The following is a 22,763-nucleotide window of genomic DNA, read 5'->3' on the forward strand; positions in this document are numbered from 1 at the left end:
GGATAACCAGGAATGTCTCAAGAGAAATGAAAATGTCGCGGTAAGACATTTTTTTTATTGTGTCATATTTGAAGGAATACTTAATTGTTTTTCAAACATCTTGTATGAAATTGACTATTAACATTATGATCTCTAGATGGATTCGGTAACACAGAGGATATGGCTTGTGACGAATAATCTTTATGATCAAACTAGTCATCGAATGGTATATATATTAGTAAATCTATACAATAACTTACAAACTTCAGTCTCAAACAAGTTGATGTGAAATCCACACTCCTTCATTTAAACTCAGAGGAATATATTGAATGTTGTTTCTCTAAATTTGTAGGAACCAGTAGGGGATGGAAGATTTGAGGAAACAGATTGGATGACAGCGGAGAGGTAGTTGTATGTGTCCAACAGATTCAACAAGGAATTATGATATACTAGTTTATTTATTAAAAACTTAGTAGAATGAATAACTTGCACCAACCAAGCAAGCAAGAATATAAATTATGTTGCATATGCATATTATTAATGCAACCTTAATAGTTCATATTTGATAGCAAAACATAGATATTGTGTTTTGAAATAGAAAACAATTCGGTTTGTTTGATATGGTTTTTATTTTAATTTGATAACTTTTACATCCTCATAGTTTATAAAGTTTTTGTTAATTTTCTAATTCTTTAAATCTAAATCTTTAAATTAGAAGCTATATATATATATATATATATATATATATATATACATACATACACTAGTTACGGAAACGTGCGTTGCACGTTTGTCCCATATAATTATTATAAAGTTGAATTATTATATGATGTCGAAATTAGAAATATTAGTTTTACTAATTTATATTTCATTAATTAAATAAAATTCATAATAATCGAATAGTACATTGACCATCATGCAAGAAATATGGAAAAATAATTATATTACTATAGCATCTAATAATATGAATATATCTATATGACTTATCCTTAATAATCTCTCATTACGCTCCATATTAGTAAGTACACAAATATGTAGCTACTTAAAGAAACTATATTAGTAAGGAAAGATAAAAGTAAATAAATATTATAAAAGTACATTTAAAAACGAATCTAAATGTCATAAATTAGTAATTTTAGCACTAATAAAATAGACTTATAACATTCGTAATTTCATAGAAGATTATATTAAAGATATATAATCGATAAAGAATACAAAAAAATTAAACAGATAAGAATAAATACAACATTCATATCCTTCTTAAGACTTTCATTATAACAATATATATAGTAAAAAGAAATACACAAGGAGTAGAGTTTTTTTTCTCCCGTAACAAAAAAAAACAATCTAAAATGACAAAGATAAAATTTATGATACAAAATATCATTCTAATGAGGATCAACAAATATTAATATTTCAAAAAAAAAGTACCTAGAAATTGTCTGATGATTCACATCAACACGAGGCAAGTGGTAAAGAAAAATTATTTTTTCAGGATACATATATATAGCTAAAGATTCATTGGATAAGATGAAAAGGTGAAGAGTTGTTTAAGTTAATTTTCAGAAGTTAAGTGATCTTACACATGGGGTAGAGGGAAAGGTGATTGTTTTTACTAATAATTCAATACATTTATTTATACTAACTAAAGAGAGAGGATAACAAATTTAATCATTTAATCACATTAATTATAGAGAAAGAATAGATAATTTTTATTTTTTAAAAAAAAGTAATTCCTAACAATTTCCTATGAAATAATTTCTAACAATTTTCTATAAAATATTTGTCTTTCAAAGTTTGACTTTACACCTTCTTATTTTTAGTATTTAGTATAATATAATATAATTATTACTTAGTATGTAAATAATTAGAAATTCAAATCATTGTGTCTAGATGCATGTATTTAAGTATGATTATTTAATATTAAATTAATTATATATTAATATTTAATTTAATTTAGGAATAAAATAAAGACAAAATGGTAATTCAACTTTTAAGTTAGGAGCTTCCCACTTATAATAATATATAATATATGATAAGAGTCTGAAAAGAACTATTTATTTTTTTATTCATTTTGTAAGTGGTTAAGAATCAAAATTTCACGACTTAAAAACACTTCTACATATATTCTTCAAACTTTTTAGTATAATTAGTTTTTGGACATGCGTTTTGCCGTGTATGTTAAATATATAAGTATTACTATTAGTAAAATCACGTATATTACTCTCTCCAATTTAAAAATAGTGAATGGTTGAGGTATTGCACATCAGAAATAAACTGAACACTATTTCTTACTTTTGTCCTTTGAGTTATTCTCAAACTCCTATGGAAAATACAATAATTTAAAGTAAAATCAATAAATATGAATAATTAACTATCTTAGGTCCCCTACATATACATGATTCAGATGTGCAAAGTTGTTATCCTATGAAAGATACTGGTGAATTTTTAAAGGAAGGATGGGACTATACAGTGATAAGAGATTTTGTGCCGGAATATTTGGTGGACCATGTTCAGGAAAATCTGCACCCTGCGTATCTCAGTAATAAAGTTGATAAATCTTGATGGACTGAAATTAGTAATGGTAAATTCACAGTAAAATCAGTTTTGGGGACTTTTGGGAAACAAGAAAGACAAAATTGAAAACATGTAAAGTTATGGATAAAAGGTATTCCATTCAAAATCTAGTTCTTAATGAGGAGCACTTTGTTTGGAAAGATCTTTGTGGCATTTTTAATGCATAGATAAAATCTCATCCTTAAAGAGGAGGACTTGGTTTTCAAGTGATTGTAGATGTTGTGTTATTCCTGTAGAAGAGACAATTGAGCATCTTTTTCTTAATGTAGAAGTAGCTACCAGAATATGAAATTATTTTAGGTATGCATCAGGAATCCTAGATCCTATGCTATTCCTAATATCATTGTGTGGTTTTTGTGGAAAAGGAGAAATGCATGGAGGTATTTTTTCAGATGATAGAGTGATATCAGGTATTATTGATACAGTTTAAACTTCATGTATGTAAGATTTAAATTAAACTGAAGCAGAAATTCTTGGCCTCATATTCTATCAGGATTGGAGCAATATAAGCCTAAGTTTGAGTATAAAATCTGGTGGGTTCTAAGGGTTTCAAGATTAAGGATACTAAAATCTTGGTGGCACAAGCTAGAGCTATAAGGGAAAGCCTTCCATATCGTAGTGAGCATGGTATTACTAATCTTATTATTGAGACGAACTCACTAGCTATGGTTCATATAATTGAGGTCGACTGGGATGTAACCTTGAATGTGGCATTGGAAGTTAGTACCATCAGGATATTATGAAGAAGTGTCAGCAAGAGTAAAGCATTCCCTTAGGGAGGAAAATGCTCTTGCTGATTTTTTTACGAATTCAATTTTCTCTTTTGCAGGTAATTTTTTTGATCAACGATTTTCAAGATACTCCAATTGAGGGAAGGAAATTACTCAATCTAGATAAACAGGAACGTCATACATAAGAAGAAACACGAAGGAATAAAGAGACACCTAAAAACAACACCAAACATTAAATATTCTTCGGATTATAATCAGATTCGTGAAAGAGTTTGCAATATTTCTAAATAGCTAAGCTAGTGTTTGAAGTAAATTCAATAAATTTTGTACTTACGCCTTGTGAGATCTTGGGGCATCCAATGGTACCAAATCAAGGCATTAGCTTCTTGTGGAAATTAGTCCACTCCAATCGAATTGACATAAGCATAGAAAGAGAAGCATAACAAGTTCTCATTATTAAGTATTAACTTATTAAAATCTTTAATAGTGGTGTCAAACCCACTGGGGTTCAACCCATTAAGACTTAGAAATGTTAATACCAATGTAAAGAAAAAACAGAACAGATAGACATACTTCGCTGAAGTACAGGAGAGATCAGACATGTGAATGGTAAAGGAAATCCTGGAGCATCAGGTTGATAGAACTCTTGCAAGTTGAAAAGAAAATCCGGGCAAGATTTGGGGTGTCTCAACACCCATAAATCGACCAATATTCTTTGGCTCGGAACAATTGCACCAAACACACCATTGTTGAAGCTCTAGTTGAGAAGAGAGTAGATGAAGAAATGACTGAAACTTTCCAATTCTGTAGATCGAGTGTTTTCTTTCTATTAATTTGTTTACTTATTTAAGTTTTTTATTTTTTGTTTCCTTTTTGATTTTGTAGAAGCTCTTGTTGGGCCTAATTTAAAATTTTGATTATATAATAATAAGCCCGGACAATTGTCTGTTGTTATTTGGAAAAAAAACTTGAAGCTCCAGTCCTCATCAATTGAAGCTTTATTTGGAGATAAAAGTTCATTTCACATAAAATTTGTGGTGATGAAAATGCTTAATAATGGAGAAGTTTTCAATTGACCAATCATGTGTTGCGCTCAATTCAAGAAAATAAATTATAAATGAATATCAAAATTCTAATTAAAATTGTTTATAATAATGACCTCATAGATATGAGGTTTATCTTTTCAAATTTACAACTAACACCCTAATACATCTTATGGCGTTGTAATATTAGTGATCCCATCCAACTTACACACTCCCTACCCTAAGCCCCCCTAAAGGCACTTTAGAGTTGATTGAGAAGTAGATCTCTAACTTTTTGGTGATCTTCTAGGAACAAAAACAAACATCATTGGCGTACTTGAAAATAAATGTAGCTTCCATAAGATGGATGGGGCATATTAATTAGAAGCTTTGATGATATTAGTACCATTCTGGTGGTTAAAAGATAGTGGAGGTACAGAACTATCCCATCCTTTTGGGCTAGCTTCCTTAATGCCAAGTATTGTACTAGACTTTATGCAGTTGCAAAGTTGTGTGTAGTAAAACTTCTCATAGTTTGAGACAGATGATGAAGATAAAAAAACTGGGTTGAACTCAACATTTCTCATTGTGATTGAGTGGTAGAGGAATGTGTAGTTGTATTGATTGAAGTTAGGGTGACAATAATGATTTTTGGAGGAAGATTAAAACCAAGAATAAATGAGTCAAGAGAAAAGGCTTTGAGTATGTTGAGGGTATTTTCTTTCGAAAGAGATTTTTTTTAACCAAAAGTTTTAGGCTTATAGCCTATTTATTTTCATTTCTAATATAATTAGGCCCAAAACTGGCCCAATGTTGTAACTAAACAGAACAAAATAAAAGTCAAAACCTAAAGATGAGCATTAATTTCCTTAAAATGGAGGAAGATGAAGAGGCATAGAGGTGTTGGCATCAGAGATGGCATCATTTTCAGCTAATCCAGTTTTTGCGCAAAGTTTTGCAACCACGAGGTGAACTTCAACTTCATCTTCTCAGGTGTACTTTTTCTACTCTCTCTCTTTAAATACTTGAATGAGGTTTGCTATCAAAACTGATCTTATTGAACTGTGGAACTTAGAATCTGGATATTGTAAAAGAAATCTCGAGTAAAATTAGTTTTCCTTTAATCAATTTGAATTTGGTGGATTGAATCAAATACATTTAATACCACAACCACAACCCATATCCACAAAAATATTACTAATTGATTTTGTGAGGTTATGTTGATACACTCCACATCACTTGTGTATGAAAATAGTACCTTTAATTCATCGTTCAGTTCTTGTTTCTCCTCTAATGATCATTCAGTAGTTTTCAATACATGAATGAGCAGTATATGAAATTTAACATAATTATAGATTAAATATGCTATTTTAGCCCCCTTAAGTCCTATTTTATATCAAATGTAACACATCAATGCTCTCACCAGGTGCATGATATATTAACAACCAGAAACTAATTGAGACATCTTGAGGTACGTTAGTAGCGTACTCAATCTATGATTCATGTAAAACTTCATATGGAATTGAGACTTGATACAATAAAGATTACTTTATTGAGTCATACTTGTTTGTCTTAATATCAACTTATGAATGTTGTGTTTATCTAAATTGATGATTATGCTTCCTTCACTTGGGACTTCCTGAAAATGGTTAAATTTATGAGTACCCTGTTGTGTTTGACTGCTTTATCCTCAGCTGTATAATTCTTTTGATTGTATTTGGAACCTCTTGAAAAGATCTAAATTCATATGTACCTGCAAAAGGAAAAACCAAGTTAGCAAAAAAATCAGCTAGAGTATTCCCTCCCTTAAGGAGTTTTGTACTCTTACTGACATAGAGTTTCTTAATATGTTGATGGAATAGACATCCATTGTTACATTCCAAGGTATTTCGCACCCTCCATTTAGCATATGTACCAAAGCCAAAGAGTCGGTTGCAATTATAATGTTTTGAAAATTGTTTTCCTAACAACATTGAAGACTTTTTCTAATAGCAATAGCTTCAAGAACTACATTCGTAGAATCGGGAATCTGCACCCCTTAGCAAACATTAACTCTCCTTCATGGTTTGTGATACAAAAGGTAGAAGTACTACTAGGTCCAGGATTATCCCTCGAAGCCCCATCCGTATTACATTTCTACCACCCCATGGTGGAGGATACCATTTAACCCATTTCGAAATAAACTCAGGACTAAAACCATCTAATAAAGCAACTAGTTGAGGCCAAGTGGAAGGGATATAAGTGTATTCAGACTCTCAACTTCATGAATTTCTACGTCCAAAATCACTTTACTTGTGGTATAGTTACCACCATGAAGTACAATATTTCTCCTTTTCCATAAAAACCATAAAATCAAATTAGGAATAGCATGAAAATAACGTTTTTCCTCGTATTTAATTGAACATCCCACCATTTTTTGATAGAGTGCGTTAACTGAATCCAAGGACCTAATATTCTCTCTCCATAGTTTCCCTTGTTGGGGCAGTACAACATAACCAAAGTTGGGACTGTTCCAATTATCTATATCAACAGCTACTGGAACTCTAGTATTCCAAAATCTCCAACTAAAGAATGATATCTTGACAGGAAGATCTTGCCCATATCTTCTTAAAATTCACATTTTCTGCCACTTTCTTTCTCAAAATCTCCAAAGCACTCTTAACTGAGAACTTTTAGGTGCTTGTTTTGATCTCCGTCCATATTAATTCATCTATTATGATACATATGATGTATGATATGTTCCACAATATGATCATGCAGATGATCATGCATACTATCATACTCCCACCCTATTTCCTTTATGAAAAAATCAATGTTCGTCAATCAGTGACAAGTGTGTACTTCAGTTTGATATGTGTAAAGAGGCCCGAGTTGGGTCCAATTATCATATCAAACAGAAGAAGTCCCACTCTTAGGTTCCCACCATTGAAATTTTTCAATGAACTCCCTATTGTGTAACACATTTTTCCATAGTTGAGATCTACCTGTCCATTCAACCAAAGTTGGAATATGCTTCTTACAGTATTTGTTCCATATGACAATATATTTCCTTTCGAAGATTGAAATTTTGCCTCACCTTCTTTATAATCTCGTTGAGTGTTCTTTCCCTTTTTTGGAGTGGGTGATACGACGACCAAGGTATTTTAAAGGAAAATGACCTTCAGACATTCCAACGCATTCCTCCACCAATTCTTTCTCAGCAGCCCCGGCACTTTTTTTTCTTTTCTTTTCAATTTATACCACTAGACAGAGCGTCATAGTAGTTTTTTATTAAAAATAAAAATCCTCAATATAAATAAGTACATGCAAGGGGTGGTATTGGCCTTACCTTTTAAATCCTAATGAGGCAACAAACCTCTACTAATTAACAAACATAAAAAAAAAAGATCTAGAGAGAACTAGATATTTTATTATCATCACAGAATTTGAAATACACTCTATGATGATATTACAAATGAGAATACTTGAAAAATGCACAAATATAAAATGAGTTATCAACCTCAAATTTATTTTTACAAATGTATGAATTAAGATTGATAGATAACCCATCTAAAGTGACCTGAAGTATTTTTATCTTGTCTTATTCTTCAAATCCATCCAACAAAACTTGATAGTTCATCATTTTTTCTTGGATGTAGTGGATTTTGTTGAAGTCATTGACACTTTCATATGGTTCTACTTTGCCAGTCGCATTGGTAGGTGCCTTGGAACAAACTCTCCTGTCAGCTTACTATCCCAACTGTGTTGCCTTCCATGTGTCTTCTTTTTATTTTTGTTGCTTCCACTTCTTTGATGCCGAGGTGAGATATATCCATCCCTAGCCACTTTGTCAAAGCATATATCCAACATATTTTCTTCCTCATCCTCATCAAAAGGGTCATTTCCCAAATCACGAAAATAATCCTAGTTGGACTAAATTCTGATGTTAAGGCCTTTTGTTCCTCCTTCTTTGCAACTATACTTTTAGGTACAAATGCCAAAGCTTGTGGACTTAATTTTCTATTCAAAAGCGGAGGTGAAACATGCTCTTCTTCATCAACCATATCAGCCCACCTAGGAGTACTCATCTCCCTTTGCTTTTCTTTCGAGACCTCATGAGCTGACGTATTCAATGTGACCATGGGTGACTTGATCGTTGAATTGGGTTTGAGCGACATGGCAGCCTCACTTTCTTCACTAATCTTAGATACTTCACGATTAGAGATATATGTAGGACTCATAACACTATCATTATTTCAGTCTGCATGCTACATACTCCAATTGGTGTGCTAACTAATTGTATATTATTATCAAAATCGGCTCGAAATAAAGTTTGCTCATTCTTGGGATTAGAATCAACTAACTCTAATTCTTTCTCCACCTCAAGTGCTTCAAACGGATTAGTACAAACAATGTCATTCGGTTCATTAGATTGCGCTAATAGATTAGTAGTTAGCTATTGCTTATTTTCAAGACGTGGAGATTTACTTCGACTTGCCGAGGAACTAATACACATAGAAATTGATTTTTTTGTGCAATTGTGTTCCGATTCCCAGTTGCATTCTAATCACGACCCGAAATTTCAACCTGCAAATCGACAGGTTCAAAAGGTTGCAAATCACCTATTTTAGATCCTTCAAATTTTTGTCCATCAATAGCCAAATTCTCAAGTTGCACATCAGATTTTGGCGTCTGTATAGCATCGTGAAGTTTCTCAAGAGTATGCTTATCACCTTGCCTCATACTTGAATTTTCAGCAATAACTTTGTTCTCTTTTATATTGTTAATTTTTTGCGCAAATTCTGCATCGTTTGATTTATTTGTATCCAAAACGAGTTTCTCTTCAAATTCATCACGATCAGCTGAATTACAACTTTGTTAATTGGGAGAAGAGTAGTCGTCTAACACTGCCAGACACTGGACAGAATTTTGCAGCACCAAATTTTAATCTTGAACATCACTCTTTTCAGCCCCTATCCATAAATCATTAATTGTTCCTTCATCATCCTTTTCACCAACTTCCAACCTGTTTGAATTAGATTTTTTAGCATTTAGATGAACATGAAGATCGCCTCAAAATTTTCTCCTTCAATATGACTATCACTGACCAAGGAATCGACTTGAGCATAAGTGAGAGTTTTATTAAGCTTAGCACTCCATTTTGGTAAACCATATTCCACAAATTGATCATCCTCAAACAACGTATTTAGGGCCCTTAAAAGCAGTTTTGCTATTAATATAAAGAGAGACAGAGATAGAGGGTCTCCTTGTTTCACTGTCCTAGTGGAATCAAAGAAACCATATGTTTGGCCATTGATCAAGATTGAATATCAGTTGTTGGAAATCAATCTCCAAATCAAATCAGCAAACAATTCTGAAAACCCCATGTTTCTTAAAACTTTCATCAGAAGAAAACAAGATAATGTATCATATGCCTTGGTCATATCAAGATTTATGACCACATTTGATGGTTTACCCCTCTTTCTGATGTTAGTAACAATCTCTTGTGTCAATAGCACATTTTCTATGATGCTTCTACCTTTAACAAAAACTGATTGATTGTGGGTGATCAAATTAGGTGATTAAACTTCAATTATGTCATGAACAACCCCAGATAGAATCTTATTAATGAATTTACTCAAACTAATTGGTCTTAAGTCACAAAGAGAACGAGTTTGTTCCTTCTTAGGCAAAACGACCAAATTAGTGTGAGTTATGGATTTAGGAAGAGAAATACATATGAAAAAATCTTGTACCATATTGAAAATATTGTTACCCAATATATCCCAGCAATGTTGGTAGAATGCGCCTGATAAACCAGATGCTTGTAAACCAGCAACCGAAAAAGGGTAGCTGTCGGTGGGTTGAGTCATTTTTTTAGAGGAAAAACCGGACTGTTTCGCAAGGGACAACTAGTAGTAGCTCAGGGGTGAGCACAACTAGTAGTTCAGGGGTGAGCACAACTAGTAGTTCAGGGGTGAGCAAAGGTTTAAGAAGAATTCTGTGCAAATTGTGATCTACAAGTGTAGAGGCCACATCAAGGTTCTGCTACAAAATTGTTGGGTATCCACCTGACTTCAAGTCTAAAAGAAAGGTTCAGGGTAGTGAGTCTGGTCAGTATGGTCAGACCCCAGGCTCATTTCTCTTATGCTCTTAACACAAATGTACAGATTTCTGAGTGGGGGAGAAAGGTTGATGAGTCTCAAATTGGTAATGGTGGTAATTATGCAACTGGATAGGTAAAGATTTACGTCATTAAGCCAAGCTGAGAAAGATGTCAAACAACTACTTCAAGGATGTATATTCATAAAAGACCAATATGATCACATACTCAAAATGTTCTAGCAAAAGTCAAATTAGCCTATGTTTGGTTGCAATGATGTTAATACTGCAGTTAAATCATTTATTGTTTCTGAAAATAACAAAATTTGGATTGTAGATACTAGTGCTACACATCATGCGGTCTCTAACTTGGATATGATGTCTAAGGGGTCTATGACACAACTTGATGCTCCTAGTGGTAACACTACTCAAGTGACTCTTGTGGGTAATTATGATTTGTCAGCTAACAATGTTGTTACAAATATATTTTGCCTACCTGCATTCCAGCATAACCTATTGTACGTAAGTAAAATACAAAGGAACTAGGTAGTTCAGTCACCTTCTTTCCTCATTTTTATGTTTTCTGGGAACTTTACAGTGTAAAGGTGAAGGAGGTCAGTAAAGAGGAATAAGGATTGTATTTTTTGCTACAACATACAGTTCACACATGGGGATGAAAGTAAAAAGTAGAAGTCTACATTTGTTGTTCCTAGAGTACTTTCTAACATGGAGTTTTGGCATCAAACATTAGATCATGTATCTTCTATAGTTCTTGAAAAAATCTTTGATAAAGTCTCTAATTTCTCATTTTGCCCTTGTTCTAAGCTTGCTAGGTCTGGTTTTCCTTCAAGTAGTATAAAAAGAAGTACTTGTTTTGATTTGATTCATGTTGATTTCTAGGGTCCTTATAAAACACCTATTTTTTATGGTAACAAGTACTTCCTTACAATGGTATTTTTACTTAGACGTAAGTCTGATGTGTGTATTTCTATTAAACTATTTATGCACTATGTTAGGACTCAATTAGGGAGAAATGTTTAGGTATTAAGGTCTCACAATGGGACTGATTTTGCTAATTCTGTGTGCACTGCTTTGTTCAAATAGTTGGGAATTATACACAAGAGGTCTTGTCCATATACCTTTATCAAAATGGGGTTGTTGATAGAAAACATAGACATATACTTGAAGTAAATAGGGCACACAAATTGCATGCACACATTCCATTGAAGTTTTGGGGGGCACTATGTGTTAGTTGCAGTTTATCTAATCAACAGATTACCAAGTAGTGTGATAGGTCATCAGACTACTTCTAAGAAGTTATTATATGGAATCCAACCAGGTCTATCTCATTTAAGGACATTAGGGTTCTTCTGCATTGCTAAGAATCTCACCAGACATGTCAAACTGATGGCAATATAAAGGCCAGTTCTTCATATGAGATATCCAGAAGTCTAGAAGGGATATGTTCTTTTTTATCTGACCAATAGGTCTTTTCTTTGTAAGAATACATGTCATCTTCAGGGAAAACAATCCTATTTTTACAGCAACCAGGTATCTTGACAAACAATCCTACATATGATATAGTGGGAAAACAAATTTGTAGTACTTCAATTCAAAATACAATTGTTTTACAAAGGGAGTGAACGTAGCATTATTCGTGCGATGATGATAAATGCTTGCATCTTGAGAAGTGAGTTTGTGACGATTTATGTTAGCTACACTTTATGACTTTCTCAGTTCATATTCAATAATCTTAAGTTTGTTTATTTCAATCATAAGTTCACCATTCAGTATGAATTGATAATTTCAATTAAAGGGGTCCATAATAAAGTCTTAAGCTATATTGTGAATAGGTATATATATAGAAGTCAATGTATGAATTTCCTCCGCTTGTATGGAATATTGGTCGGAGCATGACATGATATGAGCTGAGTGCATGATTCGAGTTTGAACCCTATCACAAATAAGGTTGCTAATAGAATATAGAGAAAGATTCCAAGAGTCTCTGACCATGTGTCACTAGTCCTCGTGAATTTATCTACTACTTAAAAATATAAGTAGATAAACATAAAAAAAAATTAGATGTTGTGATCACATATATATTGTTAGGTCAAGGGTAAAGTTGATAAACGAAAGAGGAGGAAGTCACATAGCAAAATGATATGACCTATTTTCTTTTCTTATACTATTTTTAGTTGTAGCATTATTATGTATCATGTTTCATCATTAGTTAGTCACATCTAAATTGTAAGTTATTAATTCAGTCGTACCTCAGTAGGTTTGATACAAATTCTATATTTGTGTCAAAAACCCACCTAACAATTAAAATACGTTGGTCTTGATCGATTTTAAAATATAGAACCTATGAATTTAACATCTTGAATTCGACTTTGACCAAATATTTTAGTTTCCCTATCGTCCAATGATACAATCATACTAAAAGAAATAGTTTTAATCTGTACTGACATAAATTTGTTTTACGAATATACTCCCTCTGTCTCAATTTATGTGATAGTTTTCAGAATTCGAGATTCAAACAAGTCTATCTTTGACAGCAAATTTTTTATATATCTTTTAACTATTTTTAATTTACAATTATTTTGATTTATATTACTTTTTATATGGTTTAAATATATAAATTTCATTAAAAAATTGAAGATTTGATGCACAAATTTTTTGTTAAACTTAAACTACTTGACTCTCGAAAAACAAAAAGTGACACATAAATTGGTACAGAGGGAGTATAATTTTAGTTCTATTGATGGTGATTTGTGTGAAATTATGTATTAGGCCTAACTCACACCCCAAAATATGGCTCAAAGGGTAGAGAATTGCACAAACCTCATTAACCACTAATGTGGGACTTTTTTCATTCTTTAACAATTTGCCCATACACCTTGTACTTATCTTAAGATATCAAAATATAAATTCTTCTATACACTAAAATTATATCATATGGCCATTAAAATTCTAGGAAAGTAATAAATAGGACTTGGCTAACTTCATTATGTGAAAGAAGGAGCTTACAAGTTATTTTTATTTTCCTCTCAACAAGTTACCACCCACAAATTTTTGTTCATCGATTGTATGCATATGTAGAAAGTTGTTTCTTCTAAAAAAGTTATTTGATTGTCTATTAGATTGTAACGTGTATGCATATGTAGAAAGTTGTTTCTTCTAAAAAAAGTTATTTGATTGTCTATTAGATTGTAACATATTAACTGCTTGAACTTAAGACTGTCATGTTATTGCATTAAATTCTTTGAGCTAACTTTTTCCTTTTTCTTTTGTGTTGATCTATATATTTCTCAGTTCATTGAAGAATGACATTGCATCTAACTTCCAATTCTAGTTTGCATCATTTAATTTCATGGATCGCAATAAGATTATGATGAAGATAATTGAGGATCCAGTATCTCGTCAACAATTCTACTCAAAATGTAAGGATAGCATTGTTAAGAAGTCAAATGAGTTGGGGCTTTTATGTGACACAAATATTGCACTGTTAATGGTCTCTCCAAATGGTGAAGTGACCAGCTATTCTGGAGGAGAAAGGTTAATAAGAATTCTAGAATGATCTTTTTATGTTTGAACGTTCTATGTTTCGTTTATGATACAAAATATGATGTGATTTCTTTTGATTGCTCAGTTTTGAGGATATTATGATCAATGCAATGAACCAATTTGATGAACTAAATCAACAGTATGTTTATTTCAATATGTCTGATTATGAATTAGACTTTGTCAATTTCATTTAACTAACTATCTCAAATGTTTTTGTTGTTGTCTCAATCCACATGATTGTTGAAGATTTACTCCAAATCCAAATGAACAGGTACTAAATTTACACATCTAAGTTCTTGAAGTTTCATTTGATCTTAGCTTGACTTTGATTTTGCAGTGTTTGATGCAGATTCTCACACAATCAAAATCTGAAAGAAAAAACGATTGAAAAAATTGCTATGTATAACCCTTTACTTTTCTTGAGTTCTTTTCTTTTGATTTATTTCTTTTTTTGTGTGGTAATTTTTACGTCATTGAATAATTCTTATGATTTCTGTTGGGTATTTTTACGATGCTGGTGATTGAACAACATTCTTTAGTGTCGAGGTAAGGTTTGATGCTTCCACACTAGTGTTGATTGTGTACACTTAAAAACTTTTAGACTATATCACTTTGATAATAGGGCAATATTAGAAGGGGGATCATCTTCCGTTAGTAGTTATAAGTCTATATTTATCATTACTAAAGTCTCGTAACGTGATATTTTTTTAATGTATTTTCATAATAGGATCATAAGAAGAAGCTTAATGAGGTCGAACAAACACTACATGAAGCACAGGAGAAAATAAGGTTGAAAAGTTCTTCACTCTATTTTTAGATATTCTAAAAAAAATATCCTCTTTTATAATGATTTATTCCCTTGGATCAGGCAGTTCTTACGAACCACAAGCGGAGAATATCAACACAGTCGAAGAAGCTGATGCATATGAGCAGTATCTTCTGGGTGTTATAGGACGGATTCAACTATCCAAAGTGAGCATATCTCAAGGCTAATGCATTTTTACTTCTATTTTTCATTATACACATACAAAATGGTACCAGTTGATTAGTTGAATTAAGACCAGCATGATCGTGTTGTTTACTCTTCTTACCAGGCAAAATTCTTGGATAATCAGGAATTTCTGAAGAGAAATGAAAATGTCGCGGTAAGACATTTTCTTATGGTGTCATATTTGAAAGAATACTCAACTGTTTTTCGAACATCTAGTATGTAAAGTAACTATTAACATTATGATTTTTTTCTAGATGGCTTCGGTCAACGCAGAGGATATAGCTCCTATAGGTAACGACTAATCTTAATATTCAAACTAGATCGTTGAATGGTATATATATTAGTAAATCTATACAATACCTTATAGACTTCAGTCTCAAACAAGTTGATTTGAAATCCTCACTCCTTCATTTAAACTCAGAGGAATCTATTGAATGTTATTTTTCTAAATTTGTAGGAACCAGTAGGGGATGGAAGATCTGAGAGAAACATATTGGATCACAATGGAGAGGTAGCTGCAGCAGAAATTATGTTATATTAGTTTATATATTAAAACTTAGTACAATGAATAACTTGCACCAAGCAAGCAAGCAAGATTAATTATCTTGCATGTGCCTATTATCAATGTAACTTTAATAGTTCTTGTATGATATCAAAACATAGATATTGTGTTTTGGAATTGAAAACAATTTGGTTTGTTTGATTTGGTTTTTATTTTAGTTTGATAACTTTTGCATCCTCGTAGTTTATAAAGTTTTTGTTAATTTTCTAATCTTTAAATTAGAAGCTAGACATAAGAGATCTGAAAAAATTATTTATTTTATAAATGGTCAAGAATCTAAATTTCTTGACTTAAAAACACTTCTACAAAAAGTGGACATGTTAATTATTTTAGGATTAGAATTTTTCTGTCAGATTTTCAAACTTTTTAAAATAACTAGTTTTTGGACATGCGTTTTGCACGTGTATGTTAAATATAAAAGTATACTATTAATAAAAAAAATACATATATTACACCCTCATTTTAAAAATAGTGAATTGTTGAGGTAATATGCACATTAGAAATAATTTAACACTATTTTTCACTTTTGCTCTTTTAGTTATTCTCAAACTCTTCTAGAAACTGCAATAATTCAAAGTAAAATTAATAAATATGAATAATCAACTCTCTTGAAAATTATCACCAGAAAGTGTTAATGAGGAGAGTTTCCAATAATTTTCTTGAATTTTGAACAATTCATCTATTTTGAAATATATATAAAAAAAAAAAAAACTCAAATAATTCATTTTTAAAAAAAACGAAGGAGTGGTAAGCAATGTATTTGAGATGTAAAAGAAAAATGTGTCTTATTGTATAATATATCATATACAAACTCTATTATAAAGTTTTTAGTATGCATCAGTGCTAAATCTTTGAGGATTCTCATATAAATTTTAGTTAAAAGACCTAAAGAACCATTATAACTTACTTTTATATTAATTTCAACTCAAAAGTTTTTGTTTAACGCAATAATAATTTAAAGTTTCACTACTCATCAATTGAAGATTTATTTGAAGATATAAGCTCATTTCAGAAAGCATAAACACATAAATTTGTGGAGATAAAAATTCTAAATAATGGAGAAGTTTTCCATCGAACAATCATGCCTTGTGCTCGATGCAAGAAAATATGATATATTGAATATCAAAAACCTAATCACATATATGTGAGGTTTATCTTTTCAAAGTTATAACTAACACTTTAATACATTTTTTGGCGTTGTAATATTAGAGAGTAAATAGTTAGACTAAACACTAAAATATATTGAACTAAAAAAAACTAGAGAACTTTTTTTAAAAAAATAATTCACCTTCAGGGTGATGGTTAGGCATGACCCTACCACGTATATTAATAACCAATAATGAAAGATGTTAGTAGAGATATGAAATGCCTATCCTCTTCAAAGATTGGATATGCCCAATCTTTTGCAAAAGTTAACTTCTAGATGAGTTATAGTTTTCTAAAAATGTAAATGCATAAAGTATGCTAAAGGATACTTTTAATTTCATGAAGTAGAAAGAGAGGACTAACAAACAATTAAACCACATTAATATATTTAATTAGTTAACTTTTTACTCCTAACTCGAAAATTAGCATATGTGCATTTAATTCATATGACATAGACGTTTCACTTGTTTTGGTGCAAATTGTAAAAGAAAAAAGTAGTGGAACTATTTTTCTCTCTACTGAATGGAATTCAACCACTTCTTCAATTAGTATAAGGAAAAATAAAAAGACGGAGTCAAAAAAAAACTCTTAACTAATGGAAGGGCTAGAAAACGGTAAGACTTTGTTTTCTTAAAAAAATCTCAACCCCGTGACGTGGCACTACCACAATCCAGCATATATACATATATATGTGTATATATATATATATATATATATATAGAGAGAGAGAGAGGGGGGGGGAAAGTGGCAACACCACAATCTAGCATTCACTTTTATTTTTTAAAAGTTCACCGATGTCCCTACCCCTAAATTCAGACGTATCCCTTCCCATCCACCGCAACTCTTCAGTGTCGTTCACTCTTTCAAAAAAAAACACCTCCATTAAACCTTCCTCCTTCACATGCTATAACCATCCCTTACTCCACACAACCACCCAATCCCTTCTTCATTTATATCGTCCATTAGCTTTCTCCTCCGCTGCCTACACCACAATGGAACAGAGACCCCACCATCCAACAATTTTCGACGCTTAATCCAGGTGCATTGCTCTTAATATTAGTTAATTCGAATCACTTTTGCACATACTCCATTATTCTCTTCTCCACTATTTCCTGCACGCAGGCTTTGTTGTTATTATTTTACACAATACAATCAACTTTATTTGCTTCACTGCAAACTTCTGGAACAATTGAACTTAATTGGGGTGTTGTAATGTAAGTATTGAGATATTTGATTAACTCCCTCTATTATTTTTATAGGGCACAAATACCATCAATAATTATACTTAATTTATTGAATTATAGCTTCAATTCACAGATCAAAATTGTTACTAGGGACAGTTGATGTTCAACTAAAGGGAGATTTGTAACTTTCATTTGATAGTCATCTAAAGAACTGCAGTAATTCTGGACAGAATGTTAATTTAGAGAAGATCTTTGCCACGGTGGCATTCTGTTTTATTATATCTTCTATATAGTTCATATCTCATTTTTAAATATATATCTAATGAGTTAACTTACATATCCCATAGTCATTTACGTTCTATTGTTAATCCATACTTTATACTACTCTCAGTTGTGTTTCCCTCCCATTCATATGTTCCTTACTTCCTAGCCAATCTTATTTGCCAATATCTAGATGAAAAATCCCTTTGCAGAAACTTTTTAACACTAGGATTTGACTATGGACCTGATGCTAATGTACAATCAGATTTCATAATACCTTCTATGCATTTCAAATCTCATTCCTTTGCCTACACTTCTTACCAATGGGATTTCACTATGGGGAGAATGTTACTGTACAAATGCATATCTCATTTTATTCCTCTTTATCGCCTATAAGGGATCCTACTATGGATGAAAAAGAATTGTCTGAGCTACTGTAGATGCGCCGCAACTTGAAAAAATCTCCTCTCAAAATAGGTAATCACCCCTTACCATACATTCTGAAATTTACTTAAGCCTTTCAACATTTATTGATTGTGTGACCCTCAAACCCTTCACCTGCTTGGTTTTCTACAATCTATAGCCACACCTACATATTGTAACTAACTTTAACAAATGGCTCATGACCAGATAACTAACCATACAAATGAGAATTCGTGATGTAGATGCAAGCTGAAAGACTCAACATATTAGCTTGATAGTGGAAGCTATTTTTTGGGTCCATTCTTTTAATCTTGTATATATATAAAGGAAAACCTCAACCCAGTGACGTGACAGCCCTAGAAGCCTGCATTCACTTTCACTTTTAAAATACCCAAAATACCCCTTTCCCTATATTCAGACGCATCCCTTACTATCAAGTGTAACTCTTCTCTGCCACCGCCTCCCAATTACAAATACCCCCTCAAACAGTCGTTCATCCTTCAGTTGCTCTCACTTCCTCCTTCAATTGCATTCAACACAGCCTTTTTGCACCCCCCAAAATCCAAGTACACTTCTCTTGCCCTGCACTCTTCGTAGTAATTGTTATCCTGTCCGTTACTCCTTCAATTGTTCTAACTTCCTCCTTCAATTGCATTCAATACCGCCTTTGTGCACCCCCATAATCCCCAAGGACAATATGCAATAACTCCAGGTACGCTTCTCTTGCCCTGCCCTCTTCGTAGTAATTGTTTTCCCAGTCGTTACTCCTTCAAAGGCTCTAACTTCCTCCTTCAATTGCATTCAACGCAGACTTTGTGCACCCCCACTCCAACAACAATCTGCAATACCTCCAGGTACACTTCTCTTGCCCTACCCTCTTCGCTGTAACTATATTCCTTGTTAATCCTTCTTTCCCCCCTCATCTACGTCTTACATCTTCACTCGACCGCTAAAATGATGTTGTCGCTAGCTCTTCATCAATACCCTACATTTTGCACAAACCATTCACTAGGCCCACATCCTACATATGCCTTCAATTACAACATTATTGTTGCGCAACTGTATACGCATACTCTGCTTATTGGGAACACTACCTTATGTATTACATACTCTCTGTTTCTAATCCTAACTCCTGCTTGCACGAGTGCGGTTTTGTTATTAATTTTTTTTTGGGAAAATGCACAAGTACCCCCTCAACCTATGCCCGAAATCCCAGAGACACACTTATACTATACTAAGGTCCTATTACCCCACTGAACTTATTTTATAAGTAATTTTCTACCCCTTTTAAGCTTACGTGGCACTAGTTTGAAAAAAAAAAGTCAACCATCGTTGGGCCCACAAGATAGTGCCACGTAGGCTAAAAAGGGGTAAAAAATTATTAATAAAATAAGTTCTCGGGGGTAATAGGACCTTAGTATAGATTAAGTGTGTCTCTGAGATTTCGGGCATAGGTTGAGGGGGTACTTGGGCATTATCCCATTTTTTTTAAGAAACCAAATTTACTTGCTGCACTTCGATACATATTCCAAGGCTAACTTCTGCACTTTTCATAAAGATTTCACTGTTATCATATTTGCATAGCCGTTTGAAGTTTTTTCATTCTTAATTATATTACTAATTTCACTTGTGCTTCACTGTCATGAATATGTTCCTCGCTTTCTAACCCATCCCTATTTCCCATATGTACCTAAACAAGACCTTTGCATAAATTTTTTACACACAAAATTTGATAGTGGCGAGAGTATTATTGTCCATTATCATTTGACTATATCTTCTATACATTTCATGTCTCATTTTTATGTATAAGCATTATCAGTTGATATACATATGCCATAGGTATTAAATTTTGTTGTTACTCGATACTATCTATTTGCATCTAATATTTGCTATCCTTTGTCAAAAATCCCACCCTTTGTCGTGCTTCTAATGCAACATTTACGCCTAACTTAGTTTCCCCATGTACGAGGTTTCCTCTACTCCCGGTTTATATTTTCATCTCCTTCCTTTTATCCCAACGCTTAATATGTGTTACTTCTCTTTAACGTCTTTCGGGTGTCCTGTTGGAATATGTGCGTCCACTATCAGTCAACGGATCAGGTCCCTTGACACAGCAAGAACAGTGCGGAAGATGAAACAATATAAAGAACACAACACAAGCAGTTTACGTGGAAACCTCCTTACTCAAGGGAGTAAAAGCACGACCTGTTGCACAGGATTTACAACCGTCTTCACTAATCTTCTCAAGCAAAAGTGAAACCCGGTTACAATCAATGTGAGAAAAAGTTATTAATCTCACGATCAAGTAATCTACCTATTACTTTAAGATCCTAAGCGGATACAACACCGCCCACTAAACCACCTAACTCTAGATGATTTAGAATTTGACTAAGCAACAAACCAATGTTGCCCACTAAATCAGTTAACCTAAACTGATTTAGACTTTTACAAATCCAAAACAAATATCTGAATCCTTTATAGATTAGGAACAGATTTACAATGTAAGTACATATGTGCAGGACGGACCGTCACAGGTACGACGGTCCGTCGTAGGTGTCCGTCATAGGACACTTGAAAAAAATATGGGGACCCTTAGGAGAGGGGTCTCTGACCATCATAACGGTCATGCAGGACGGACCGTCGTGGATATGACGGTCCGTTGTACTTGTCCGTTTGAGGACACAGAAAAATGGAGAGAGACCCTTAGAAACAGGTCTCTGACAACCAGAACGGTTGTGCCGGACGGACCGTCGTGGGTATGACGGTCCGTCGCATATGTCCGTTTGATGACACTTGCATAAAATTGGACAGTGGGGTGTTAGGACTTTTGGAACGGACCCTACGACTGTTCGTCGTGGGTACGACGGTCCATCATCGGGGTCTCGTTCTGTAGATCAGTGACAGAACTGGGGGTACCCCGTTCATCCCCGATGAACCAAATCGAATTTGTAGTGTTTTGGACCTACATTTGTCTAACCCAAATACCTAGTAAACTAGCAATGCAAAAGCACCTATGTCTAGGGTTGTAAACACGGCAATTTCAAAGATTTTAACCTAGGTTAGACAGAATTTTATATAAAAGAAATGAACATATCAATAAGAACTAGGCTAAAACTAATCGATAAACAAAAATGCAAGATAAATGAGTAGAAATTAGAGACACATACCTGAGAATTAGAGAAAAACAAGATGGAAAAGTACTTGGTGATCAAGAAGACACCCACAGCAGCAACTCCGACTAGTAGATGATAACTTTTAGGGCTTTGGAGAATTTTGGGGGAACAATGATCGGTTGATAGAGGGAGAGATTTTGGAAGTTGAAAAGGGAGGGAAATAGGGGGAGTAGTGAAGGAATGGGGGTGAAATGAGGGGTTGGGGAGTTTAAACAGTAAGATTTTGTAAAAAAAAAACTCCGGCAGGGTCGGGTACGCCTCATTAATGACGCGACGATTCCCCGACGACGGTCCGTCTCAGTTGTGACGATCCGTCGTTGGTTCCGTCGTGTGTGCCCTAGTTTGAAAATAACATAAATACGTACCTGGCACAACGAATTCATGCAACGGTCCATCGCAGGTGCAACGATCCGTTGCTGTATCCGTCAGTGACTGCTACAGAGTAATTTTCTGCAGAATTTCCTGGTGATGTGCCTGCAAATTTAAAACCCATTAGTAGAAAAATGCCACCATTACTAAAAAGACTATAAGTATTGGGTTGCCTCCCAACAAGCGCCTGATTTAATGTCGCGGCACGACTGGGGACACTTGATTACTCAGACTTCATCAAGATGGTATGCCTCAATCATTTCATTCCTCGATGCTTTATGCCCAAAATAGAGTTTTATTCGTTCTCTATTCACCTTAAACCGCACTCCCTCCTTGGCTTTTAACTCAACTGCTCCATGAGGGAATACTTGGGTAATCAAGTAAGGGCCAGTCCGTTTGGACTTGAGCTTCCTCGGAAGACTATGCGACCCAGACCTGTCCAAAAGCACCAAATCCCCAACCATAAACTCTTGTTTTGCACTTTTTTGTTCATTCTCCTTCTTCATCTTTTCTTTGTAAGATATGGCGGATACCAATTGGAGCTCACCACTCTGCCTCATGGTCCTACAAACTTTGAAGGTCGCTTCTTGATTATTCAACCGAAATTTCATCTGCCCCTTTTCCATATCAACTAAGGCTCTACCTGTAGCAAGGAATGGCCTCCCAAGAATAATAGGCACTTCAAAATCGACTTCACAAT

The 22,763-nt window shown here is 33.5% G+C and overlaps 1 protein-coding gene and 1 pseudogene across 1 annotated transcript; one reads left to right on the top strand and one right to left on the bottom strand.

The window, feature by feature from the left end:
- Window positions 1–13,760: 13,760 nt before the first annotated feature.
- Window positions 13,761–15,247, top strand: LOC107022295 (agamous-like MADS-box protein AGL66). The gene is made up of 7 exons (XM_015222947.1): window positions 13,761–13,945; window positions 14,040–14,093; window positions 14,201–14,225; window positions 14,682–14,743; window positions 14,827–14,926; window positions 15,049–15,099; window positions 15,200–15,247. The coding sequence occupies exons 1-7, from the start codon at window positions 13,761–13,763 to the stop codon at window positions 15,245–15,247; spliced, it is 525 nt and encodes a 174-aa protein (XP_015078433.1).
- An 804-nt stretch (window positions 15,248–16,051) lies between these two features.
- LOC114077630 overlaps window positions 16,052–22,763 on the bottom strand; it is a 13,073-nt pseudogene continuing 6,361 nt past the window's right edge.

This window comes from Solanum pennellii, chromosome 6 (assembly GCF_001406875.1).
Source record: "Solanum pennellii chromosome 6, SPENNV200".
NCBI classification, from domain to species: domain Eukaryota; kingdom Viridiplantae; phylum Streptophyta; class Magnoliopsida; order Solanales; family Solanaceae; genus Solanum; species Solanum pennellii.